At 42.8% G+C, this 12,818-nt stretch overlaps 1 protein-coding gene across 1 annotated transcript; it reads right to left on the bottom strand.

Moving 5' to 3' along the window:
- Nucleotides 1–2,565: 2,565 nt before the first annotated feature.
- LYZL1 (lysozyme like 1) lies at nt 2,566–12,567 on the bottom strand. Its single transcript, XM_049885218.1, has 4 exons — nt 12,414–12,567; nt 11,500–11,658; nt 3,645–3,723; nt 2,566–2,635 (listed from the first exon to the last, which is right to left on the bottom strand). The coding sequence occupies exons 1-4, from the start codon at nt 12,550–12,552 to the stop codon at nt 2,566–2,568; spliced, it is 447 nt and encodes a 148-aa protein (XP_049741175.1). The 5' UTR covers nt 12,553–12,567.
- Between the last annotated feature and the right edge of the window lie 251 nt (nt 12,568–12,818).

The following is a 12,818-nucleotide window of genomic DNA, read 5'->3' on the forward strand; positions in this document are numbered from 1 at the left end:
ATGATGGACCAGACCAGAAAGTATTGAGGAATAACAGAAAATAAGTTGGGAAGCAAAGGATAGGTGGTGGAGATAGGTAGGGGGAGTCCCATGGGTCAGACAGAACTAAGTCCCCAAAGAAAATATACCCACAGAAGCTGATTTCTACACCGTAATATCCAACTGCCTACCCCATATATCTGCTAATATATCTGATAATGTTGTTGTAGAGAGAAGGGGCGGGGGGGAACTATTTCCATACGTCTTGGAAACTGTAAAAGGGAGTGTGTTTGTTGTGATTTTAATTTTTTTTTATTAAATAAAGATAACCCAGGAATAGAAGTAATCTTTTCCTCTTGAATTTCCAAGGGCAGTAATTATGGAAAATGATCCAGGAAAAATATAACTTTTCATCCTAAAAGTTTTATTTATAGAAATACTAAATAAACAAAACATTTGAGTATGGAAATAGTGGGATTGCATGCTTAGAAATTTTACGGGTTTTGCAAAAAGATAGATCAATCAACTTGTAGGGCCAGCCAACTTCCCTTCATCTTGAATTTCAAAGCACTCATTTTGGGGGTTGGGTTTTTTTTATCTTTGCCCTAGACTTTGAATGGCTGGCGCCAGGTCCATGCCAACCAAGATCTTTAACATAGTGCCGTTGATTTTAATGAAGTTGGAGGTTTGGCTAAAGATGGGAACTGCAAGGTAGATGTACGCAGGACAATAATAATGAAAAATGCATATTTATAGACTTTTATAAGCACAGATTATTGATTTAATACAGCTTTTTTTTTTTAATGGATCCTAAATTTTTCAGATTTTCTTCAGTCAGTTTATGGAAGTATTTTTCAACTCTATGAGTTTCAAAAGCTTATCCCCCCATTGTTGGTAATATCTGTTAAATTATTACAAGATTACATGTTTGTTTAGAGAAACATAAAATGTTTGTATTTTTTGGGTGAGTGACAGTTAAGGTTTTTGAAAGCCTGTGCATGCAAATCAAGCCAGTGGACATGAAGTGAGCCAACAGTAAAACTTGGGCTGTTGGCAACAAGAAAGTGCTTTATGGCTATTTAGATGCTTTCCTAGTATCCTTCGGTTGGCTTAGAGGGGGTCTTTCTTCTAAGTAGGAAACCTACTTGTAGGCATAACCATTTCTCCAATAAATCTCTGTTTACTGCATTCTCTAGGTCAAGTTGCCTTCAACCCGGGCCTATTATTCTACCTGCAGCTAGAACAATGCAGCCTCAGCCACCTCTGCCCAACAGAACACAGAGATGTTGGCAGAGAATGGAAAAGAGAAAACTCAGTGAAAGCAGAGCCGCTGTGTAGTGTGGGTCAGTAGAGGCAGCTGTTCCTGGAGGGACAGACACCATCCTGCAAACATGTCTTTGGGGTCTGAAATCTTCATCTTGCTGTTACATGCAGTGAAGCTCCCCTCCAATGGTCACCAGGTTCCTGAGTAAATTAATGAAATCTGCATGTCTAAGGCTGGAAACAATTCGTTATGATGATACAAGTTAGGTTTTTAAATTTGATAAGTTTAATTTAAATGGGAAGTTTCTGGGTGGTGAAAATGGTTAATGACCTCAGCTGCTAAGGGAAAAGTTGGAGGTTTGAATCCACTCAGAGGTACATTGGAAGAAAGCACTGGCGATCTATCTCTGAAAGATCAGCCATTGAAAACCCTGTGGAGCACAGTTCTGCTCTGACACACATGGGGCCACCATGAGTTGGCGCCAGCTTGTTGGCAGCTGGTAACTGGTGATTTAAATGGATGTTGGAATAACGTGGGGCACTCTCTGGACGTTGGAGGTAAAAGTTGCAACTTCATATATTTGGTCCATTAGAGTGTCCATCCGGACGTTCCTGAGGAAGAGGGAACGTTCTCTCTGACAGAGTTGAATTAAGGAAGTACTGTGTGTCCCCAGATCAGGAGAAGAATGACCAGCTGTTTTTGGACAGAGGTCAGCCAACTGTGGCCTGCAGACCTGGTAAGGCTATTTAACCTACTGCTCTCCTAGAGCTGGGAATCTTATTTGTAAATGGCCAGCCATTTCAGGGCCATAGGAGCCAGAGCTCCTTGTGGTAGGGACCAATACCAGTAGCTCTCTAGTCAACACCAACTCATGGTGACACCGTGTGTGTCAGAGTACAACTGTGCTCTGTAGGATTTTCAATGGCTGATTTTTCAGGAATAGATTGCCAGACCTTTCTTCTGAGGTGCCTCTGAATGGACTGGAACCGCTAACCTTTCAATTTGCAGCGGATCATATTAACTGTTTGCACCAACCCAGGGATTTCTTTACAGTGGATGGGGGAAGTTTTTTCCTCTAGGCCTATGCCGTTTTGGAGGTGACTTTTCAAGTATTAACTTGGTGCTATGATGACATCACTGAACCTGAGTCCAGGTGAGATGAAGACATTCAAATGGAAATATTTATTTCCTTAAAAGTATGGCTTAGTTTTTCCTCTCCAACTTTGGGAAGGATTTTTTTTGGGGGGGAGGGTTGGAGGCAAGACAACAGGAGCATTACAAATCCTGGGGAGCCGTCGCAAAGTGTCCTTGCCAGTTCCAGCTCATGAAACCTCACATCCCTTCTTCCATTCGGTCAGGTCTTTGCCCTTACAGTATTTCCTCCAGCCTTGCCTAAAGAGGAGGGGGAGCAGGAAGAGCAGAAAGAAGCAGCCATGACAATCCAAACACGCTGAGGTTCAAAATCATAGATAATTAACCAAAATAACTAGCAGTGCTCAGGGTTTACTTTTATTTGCTTCTGAAACCTAAGGACTCTGTCCTTTTGTCTTGTTAAGACTTTTTTCTGTCCCCAGTTTTCTTCTCATCATGATTAGCCTCAGTAACAAGTAAACAACTTTCGTAAGGTGAGGTCATTTAGTTCAACACCCATATCTCTGAAAATCTGGGTTACACAAAGTGGTAGCCTGATTAGTAATTTTGCTAGAAACGCAGCTGAGATGAGAGTGAGTACCCTAAGCAATGTCCAGTGCACCATCCAAGTGAAGTTTTCTGCAAAGTTATTATCTAACAGGCATGGTCATTTTCACTCACTGATGCTTGGTGTCTTTCCCTACAAAATGTTGTTGTAGCCCTCCAAAGTCTTATCCAAATTTAGAGGGAATTCAAGCATTTTTTCTTCTGGTCTATTGACTTCATTGGCCCTTTCCAATTGACATTGGTAAGCACCTCTTTCTCTATTGTTTGCAACACCTTAACATGAAAAGCAATTGCAAATTATCATGACCTAATACCATCTCTTCTCCCTGCTCTAATTTCTTCTGTTATGTTCACTGCACATCTACAGACTGATGGAGAAGGGAATAGACAAAGGCACATTAAAATCTCTGGACCCTCCAATGGAACAACCAGAATGGAAATAATAAGAACGCTCACACATTGTGAAGAACATGACCACTGCCACTGAACAGCTTGTGTAGAAATTGTCGAATGGGAACCTAAGCTGCTGTGTAAACCTTCACTGCAAATACAATAAAATTATTAAAAAACGAAACAAATAAACCAAAAAATCTTTGGACCCTCTGTGGAGGTGAGTGTGCCTACAGCCCTTATAGCTGTGATGAACAGACACATCACGATGTTGGCCCATGTCAATCAAAGTATCCCAGGGAAAGACTCCTACCAATAGTTCATCCCTTCTGTTTCTTTCACAATTTTCTTGGCACAGATAATTGCATCTGTGAGGTCGTCAGTGATCAAGGCTGTAAAAGAGAGAAGACACAGGCTGAGATATAGCTTTGTTGTTTGAGGAGGGCTCCAAATCAAGTTTTCTCCACTTTTATCACTGTTTTGGAACACAGAACCGTATTCTTATTTTTGATGAGCTTATTCACAAATCAGAGAATTTTTATGTTTCAAGACCATCCATATTTTGGGCTTCGATGAAGTTTCTGAGGAATCGCCCAGTCCTGAGTGGTTTTTGGAAATGTGTTAAGAGATGACAATGAGAGAATGTTTTCATTGTTGGCCTTATGTCCTAAAGAAATACACAAGTACCACAGGACAGTACAATGATTTCTCTACTGGGGTAATTTGACATGCAAGATCTCTTTATGGATACATATTAAATTTTTACGTATTATAATTTTTAAAAATGTATTTCCAGTTTATCTTTTAAAAAATCTATATAAGGCATTTTTCTCATGCAGACATTTCAAAGTTTTATGTCAAATACATCAGTCTTTGTCCTTATTGCTGTTTCTACTACTTTAGACAGAAGAAATCTTTGGATTGAAAATCTATTAATTGACATCCACATTCTTTCCTGCTTGCCTGGAAACCAAAACCAAGAACCAAACCTGTTGCTGTCAGGCAGATTCTGACTGATGGCAACCCCACGTGTTACAGAGCAGAACTGTGCACCATAGGATCTTCTCGACTGTAATCTTTATGTAAGCAGATCACCCGGACTTTCTTACATGGTGCTGCTGGGTGGGTTTAAACCATCAACTTTTCTGTTAGTAGCTGAAAGCAAACTGCAGTAGCCTCAAAATCCTTAACACAAAAATCACATAAAAAGGCAAATAAACATAAAAAGACTAACATCAATTCTGTTGCAGATTGGTTTCTCCAGAAGCAGATGCTGAGATGGATGTGGGGAGCAAGATGTGTCCTAGGGGGTAACCCCTGTGAAAGAAATGGGGAGGAGGCAGGACTGGGCAGATGGAGATGTCCACTGGGGATGCAGGACAAGCATAGCCTCTGCCAACCTGGCCGGGAGCTCTGGAGTGAATACTGTGCCACAGAGTTGCCCAAGATCTTTAACCCTCTGCCTCACTCAGTCGCCAGGTGTAGGTTCTGTCACCAGGTGTGGGCTCAGTCACCAGGTATGGGCTCAGTCACCAGGTGTGGGCTGCCCCAAGAAGTGCGTTGGCATTAGGTGAGACAGTTCTCTGCAACTAAGAGAGATCCTGGAGAAGGTGCCAGGTAGACACTCCTCAGGACACTTCTGCCCCGGGGGCAACATGTCCTCCCTTAAAGGGGCATCTAGGCAGTCCACCTCCGTGACTACCAAAACCACCAATCAGAGACATAGAAACCCAAACAATTTGGCATCTCTTATATCTAGCAACTAAGCCAAACTTTTGAAAAATTGCATAATGTTGACAAGACTACGCAGTGAGGCAGGCACTCTTTTTTTTTTTTTTTTTTAGTTACACTAAATATAAATGTAACAAATGGTTTGCCTGTTCAACATTCTTCACATGCACAGTTCAGTGGCATTAGTTAGGTTTATTATGCTGTTCAACCATTAACATTATCTGTTTCACAGTTTTCCCATCACCCTTACTTGCTGTGGGAGTATAAATGGGCTCAACTTCTCAGAAAAGCAATTTAACAGTATGTATCAAGAAACTTCAAGTTGTTCTTATCCTTTCATGTGATGATTTCCCTTTCTAGATCTATTCTAAGGACATAATAACTCCAGACAAAAACATATTAACAAAGTGGTTTACTGTAGTTTTACTGATAAAAGTTAAAATGAAAAAAAATTCCATGATAATTAAGGCAGGTTCAAATTACCGTGTTTCTATGCAAATAATGTGCACCTCCTGTGTCTGTTTGCCAACCACTCCTTCCCCCGATAGGTGTTTTCGGAAGTACCGCTATGCCAATTTTCTTTAACATGTTGCTGTAAAAAGTAAATTAGCACAGCACGCTTACGAAAATACCTTGCAGGGGGAGGGAGTTGTTGACAAACAAAAGTAGAAGGCACATATTATTTGCCTAAACATAAGGTAATAATAGTACATCCATGTGATGAAATAAGGAGCCATTTAAACCATGCTTTCACAGGACACATAACAATATGGGAAAATGTTCCCAGTGTAATATTAGTTCTCCAATTATGTGAAACTATCTGTCTAGAGTTACACTGTCCAATATAGTAGCCATTAGCCACATGTGACTATTTAAATTTAAATCAACTAACATTAAATACAATTAAAACTTTAGTTCCTCAATTGCTGTAGCTACATTTCACATGTTTAATAGTCACTTCTGGCTAGCAGCTCCCACATTGGACAGCATAGATATAAAACATTTCCATCACTGCAGAAAGCTCTTTTGAATAGCACTAGTCTAGAAAAATAAATAAATAAATAAAGATTCTCATAAAGCCGTCAGTATTTTTAAGGAGTATCTTCAATGATTTTTAGGTCTTCACTGTTTATTTTCTAGATTTCCTAAAACAGGAGCCGGTCATTTTTATTATCAGAGCAGCTGGTGGCGAAGTGGTTAAGCAATTGGCTGCTGATCAAAATGTTGGCAGTTCAAACCCACCAGACGGTCCACAGGAGAAAGATGTGGTAGTTTGATTCTGTAAAGATTTACAGCCTTAGAAAACCTATGGGGCAGCTCTGCTCTGTCCTACAGGGTTGCTATGAGTCGAAATCAACTCCGTGGCAACAGGTTTTGTTTTGTTTTTTGGTTTATTCTGGCATTGGATCACACTCTGGATGTGCACACGAGGAGCAGGGCTTGTATTTGGGGTAAGGTTGCTTGGCTGAAAAGGTGGGTTTGGGTAAGAGGGGCAACAATGTGTGGGAGGATCAGGTAGGTGATGCAGACCCAGCAAGCAGAGACCCCTGACAAGTGTTTGTCAGTGTTCAACTTTGTTACAGCGTTTTGTGGCACCAGCGAGACATTTGAAACTGCTAGTTGGGTGTGATTTTTGAATTTGCTTAGCAATGTATGTTAAGGAAGTTGGGGACTGAGAAATAACCTGATGCACCACGAAGATGTTAAAACACAATGAAATAGCCACAGAGGGGCAGCAGAGGGGCAGAAATGAGTTAAGATGGAAGGTTTTTATAAAGATTTGTGCCAAGAATTGTCTCTGCCCAATTTAGTATAAATAGACAAGTCTGTCCAGTCAAACATGAATAAGTAAAGGGCCGTGCTGAACATCAAGGTGTTATTCAAATGAATAGTTTATTCTCCTACATCCAACAACAGAAATCTGCAGCCATCTACACAAAAAGAATTACTTATTTTCAGTCAAAGTAGTTCCACTTCAGAGTCTCCTTTTCTCTCTCTATTTCTCTGTCTCCAGGTCTCTATCTCAGTCTCTAACTCTCTCTCTGTCTTCACGATCTCTAACTCATCTCTGTCTCTTCCCAGCATCCTTCTGCCTCCCGACTAAAACATGGCTATCATGCCCACAACTGATATATTTTTCCTCTCTCTGAAATGACAAAGGTCAACTCAGATGCCAGGCTGCTGAGAAATAGTATACTAGACTATGTAGAAGAGTCAGTAACCACTTCCTTTTTCCTGAAATGTCTCCTGTTTTAACATGGTCTGTTTTATTTGCGGAAAATACATTTGCTATTGCATCAGGAATTTTGATGACTACATATCTATATATATGTTTATGCACTGATGAAATATACACTGCCTGGCTTGTTTGAGGAGAGTAGGCAGGAGTTTTAGGAATACAATTTGGTATGTGAGTGAGGAGATTATAAAACTTCAGAAATGGAAATGAGATACATGTATACTATACATATATATGTCAGGTAGTCTGTGAATTTGTTTCCCGGTTTCTGTGATAAATATCCTTAATTCTGTCATACTTGGGACAGGATGACATTTCTCCACAATTAAAGCCTTTCTGACCTCAGATTGAGGGAGGCCAGTCACTGATGAGTGATTAGGTTATAAAACCAACATCCTATTTCTATTTTTAAGGTGTCCCTAAAATTCCTAACACATTATTTTCCTAGAATCAAATATTTTCATGCAGATATACATTTCTCCAGACTTCTTTCTTTAGGAACTAAATTGAAAAATATCGTATTAGTAAACTGCATATTAAGTCAAGGTGTGGCCATGTTGGAGTTAAACCGCACTGTAGACCACTGTCCTCCCAGGGTAGACCAGTGTCCTCCCCCTGTAGACCATTTCTTCCCCACTGTGGACCACTGTCTTCCCTACTGTAAACCACTGTCTTCCCTGCTATAGGCCACAATCCTCCCCACTGTAGACCACTGTCCTCCCCTCTAGACCACTGTCCTCCCTCTGTAGATGACTGTCCTTCCCACTGTAGACCATGGTCCTCCCACTGTAGAACACAGTCCTCCCAGTGTAGGCCACTGTCCTCCCCATTGTAGACCACTGTCCTTCCCTTGTAGACCACTGTCATCCCTCCTGTAGGCCACTATCCTCCCACTGTAGACCACTGTCCTTCATACTGTAGACCAGTGTCTTCCCACTGTAGACCACTGTCCTTCCACTGTAGACTACCATCCTCCCCTTGTAGACCACTGTCCTCCTGCTGTGGACCACTGTCCTCCACTGGTAGACCACTGTCCTCTCCACTCTAGACCAATGTCCTCCCCTCTGTAGACCACAATCTTCCTCTTGTAGACCACAGTTTGCCCCACTGTAGACCACTGTCCTCCTGCTGTAGACCACTGTCCTCCCCACTGTAGACCACTGTCTTCCCCCTGTAGACCACTGTCCTTTCCCTTTGGACCACCATCCTTACCCTGTAGACTACTATCCTCCCCTTTTAGGCTACTGTCCTCCCCACCGTAGACCACTGTCCTAGCCCTGTAGACCACTGTCGCTTCCCTTTGGACCACTGTCCTCGCCCTGTAGACCACTGTCCTCCCCCTGTGGGTCACTGTCCTCCCCCTTTGGACCACTGTCCTCCCCACTGTAGACCACTGTCCTCCCACTGTAGACCACTGTCCTCCCACTGTAGACCACTGTCCTCCCACTGTAGACCACTGTCCTCCCACTGTAGACCACTGTCCTCCCACTGTAGACCACTGTCCTCCCACTATAGACTACTTTCCTCCCACTGTAGACTACTGTCCTCCCACTGTAGACCACTGTGTTCTCAGTGTAGATCACTGCCCTGCTGTTGTAGACCCCTAGAAAACTGAGAAAAATGTATGAAAAAATATTTTCAAACACTGTACAACAGGCAGTGCAGGAGTATATGATCCTTGGGAGATAGAAAAAAAATGAGTCGAGGCCTACAGTTGCCCTGTCTTTCTTCCCAGAAGCACTCTCTGGGCTGCTGTCCATGGAGGTAGAGCTCAGTCATGGTGGAGGTGGATATCAGCACCCAGGCAGCTAGAATTTGGGGAGCAGAGAGAGAATTTGGGGAGAGAGAGGTAGGAGCTACCCAGAGAAAGAGTACCAGAATCTGCATAAGGATTCCAACTAGTCTTTGCCAAATGCTAAACCGAGTTTTTGCTGAATGCTAAAATGGGTGTGCAAAGGGTAACACTCCACCAAGTTAGGCAGAGAGCAGCTTGCCAGGGAGCTGGACAACTCAGAGCTCACACAGGGCTGGGAGACATTTGATTGCAGACCAGTTAGGGGGAGAGACCTTATATATATGTGTAGACACACACACACACATTTTATAAAATCTGATTTGTTTTGAGTAAATTCAGAAGTAAAAAGTAGAATTAATGGAAGAAAGTTATAAGGAGGCGGATTGTGGCCCGATAGAAAATGTTCTACATTTGAGGCTGTTCAACAATTGAGTGGCCGGCCTCAGGAGGTAGTGGGCACCCCGTATCTGACAGGGATGGTTATTAGATCAATTAACATATTGTTTAGTCATACATACATTCAAACATATTTATGACGTCTTAAAAATTTTTTTTGTGGTAAAATAACTATAACAGGAAGTGTTCCATTTTAAGCATTTTAAAATGTAGAATTCATGTACCGAACTTGTCTTTATCTACTGATTATGCGTCAAAGAGAAATGAAAGCATAGTTTATTTCCTGCTTCGAAGGAATTTTAGATAAACTATTTTATGACTCTGCTCCCACCCTTGCTCCTCATTCCTGCCACTTGTTCATTCAACTAAAATTTGTTGAGCACGTACAGTGTGTCAGCCGCTGTTCTAGGCATTGAGGATATATCAACAAACAGAACAGACAAAACCCCCTGCCTTCATGGAGCTTACATTCAAGGCAGAGAGCAAAGAAGAAAATCATTTCCTGAGCTCTGTCCACTCTGCCTTTTCAGTATCCCTTGCATCAGTCCCTTCTCCATCCCCATGGCCGTGACCATGCCAGAGATGTTTTTATCTCCACCTCAAGAACTGCGGTAACCCTGGTGGTGTAGTAGTTAAGTTCTATGGCTGCTAACCAAAAGGTTGGCAGTTCAAAACCACCAGGTGCTCCTTGGAAACCCTGTGGGGCAGTTCTGCTCTGTTCTATAGGGTTGCTATGAGTCATAATTGTCTCTACAGCAATGGGTTTGGGTTTTTCTCAAGGACTGCAGTGACACTTAGATAATCCCCTTTTTAATCAGTCTCACACCCTGTTTGCAGATTAATCGTTCTGGAGCAGTGGTTAATCACCTGACCTCTACTGGCCCTACCGCAGGCAGAAAGGAATAGTTACATCAGGTATTTCGGACAAGCTCCTTAGCCCGGCTTTCAAGGGCCTTTGAGATCCGATAGTAATCAACCTTTCCAGCCACATTTCCTATTCTTCTGCTCATCCCCTTAGTTCCAGATAACACTTTGCACTACTCCCTCTGCATGCGTCACAACTTGCCAAGTCCTCTCTCTGCTTTTGTTGTTCCTTTGACCTTGAATGGCTCTTCTCTATTTCTGAATGTCCAAATCTTGTCTATCTTCCAAAGCCCAGGTTAAATACCTCTGTGTCTACAAAACTTTCCACGATCCTCTTAATGTCTCTTTCCTCTGAAGCCCTAGCACTTAGCCCCCACTTGTTTACAGTCATTTATTTAACCCTTCATAAAACCATAGCTTATAGATCGACTATATTCTCTTCCTTAATTGTTGCTGTTCTTGTTAACTGCAACCCAGTTGGCCCTTGACTCATGGCAACCCATTGTCTGTGGGATCTAACCGTTGTGCTCCACAGGGCTTTCATTGACTGATTTTTGGAAGGAGGTTGCCAGACCTTTCTTCCTAGTCTCTCTTAGTCTGGAATCTTCTCAAATAGAGCACAGGTTTTGTAATGCAGAATTCATGTCTGATGTATTTGCTATTCTCAGTGCCGTGCACAAATATTTCTTGAATGATTCAAGTAGAATATTTGGAAGCAAATTCTAAAGTAATACCTACTATTCAAGAAGTGCTATAAAAAGCACACTCATTTGCCTCCTGCACAAAGAAGCGCAAGCTGCATCCTTTGAGTGACTTGCTTATGGAAAGTAGTTGGCAAACAGCTTTATCCTTATTGAAAGTATCAAATGTCTCTTTACATGGAAGGCTAATAAAGTCATGTATCCATGCCCTGGTTCTCATGGAGGGCTTAACAAAAACCATCCAGAAAGAATAAGTCAACTTTGGACAAGTACGGAACAGAATCCCAAGTGTCACTGTTGAATAACTCACCAGCCTGGTACAGACCTACCTGCAAATCTGAACTCCCTGTTTTAGTGAAAGCAGAAAACGGGTGGATATTCCTGTTTGAGCTTCCCTGCCATTATTTCTGAAGATGGTATTTTCAGAAGATCAAACCCTTACCTGAGCAGGCAACATGACAATGGTTCTTCTGCTGTAGTGTCCCGCTCCTGCACCATGTGTAACTGTTTATCTGAAAAATGCCATAGTCGATGCTACCGTCATCCAGTACATTCTGGGCCGTGGTGTTATAGTGACTCTCATAGTACGCCAGGCAGATCCCTAGAGGAGGTGAAAAGCCAGGAATGGCGGCAAAGGAAAAGCACTGCTGTCTTTAACCCTGTTCTTTGGGGAGAGTTCCCTTATCCATGGCATCTAACTGTTTCCTCCTGACAAACCTTGGGGCAGGACAGGGCACATAATGAACCCGTGGGGCCCAGGGCGAGACTGAGGTACTGAGGTACATGGATGCATACCTGAAGCTGCACACCCAATTAGTGGTTAGTCTAAAAACCAGTTGCCAATTGAGTTGCTTCTGATTCTTGGTGACCCCGTGTGTGTCAGAGTAGAACTGTGCTCCACAGGGTTTTCAGAGGCTGATTTTTCAGAAGTAGATTTCCAGGCTTTTCTTCTGAGGCATGTCTGGGTGGACTTAAATCTCCAGCCTTTCAGTTCGCAGCTGAGCATGTTAACCATTTGCATCACCCAGGGACTCCATGGCCAGTTTAAGCTAGACTGACAGTCAGGTCCCTCCCCTCGAGCCCCTGACAGTGCCAACAGGAGTGGCATTGTTTTCACCTTCCCTTGTTGGTGTCATTAGTGTAGGTTACCTGCAGTGATGACCTGGGGGTGAGGGGAGGAAGGAGAGGAGGTCCAGAGAGCAGCAGTTGAGGAGAACTATGAATAACTAGCAGCCATCCCTGGTCAGGCAGAGAATGGCAAAGCTGGGAACAAGCAGAAGGGAGTGTAGCTGGGGCTTTCACTGTCTCAGGGAAGAGATTAAGGGCAGAAAGAGAGCGAGAGGGAAGAAATCTCACAGTTTCCAAGGCTAAAACCCCGGTAATTGTCCAGGCCGGCCCTCGAAAATATTTTTGCCAGTTTACAGCGAGTGTAGACTTTGGACTCGACGACCGTGGCCACACAGCCTATCAGGGCCAGGATGCTGACAGCCTTCATCTCCAAGGCCTGCTGGAGGCAGAATCTGTCAAAGATCAGGAGACAGTTCAGCCAATCTCACTTTGTCCTAAGGTTACATCTGTCGCCAGTTGGAGCTTCACAATCTGGCAGCCGAGGTTGTAGAAGGCCCTCCCTAGATGTTTTCTGCAACTTTTAATCATTCAGAATTACCATCAAGGAAAAAAAAAAGAGTGCAGAGAGTATCCAGAACAGGGAAGGGTTAGAAGTGCGGGCTATTTCCTTAATATGCTTCCAAGTAGTTATTT

This window comes from Elephas maximus, chromosome 4 (assembly GCF_024166365.1).
Source record: "Elephas maximus indicus isolate mEleMax1 chromosome 4, mEleMax1 primary haplotype, whole genome shotgun sequence".
NCBI classification, from domain to species: Eukaryota; Metazoa; Chordata; class Mammalia; order Proboscidea; family Elephantidae; genus Elephas; species Elephas maximus.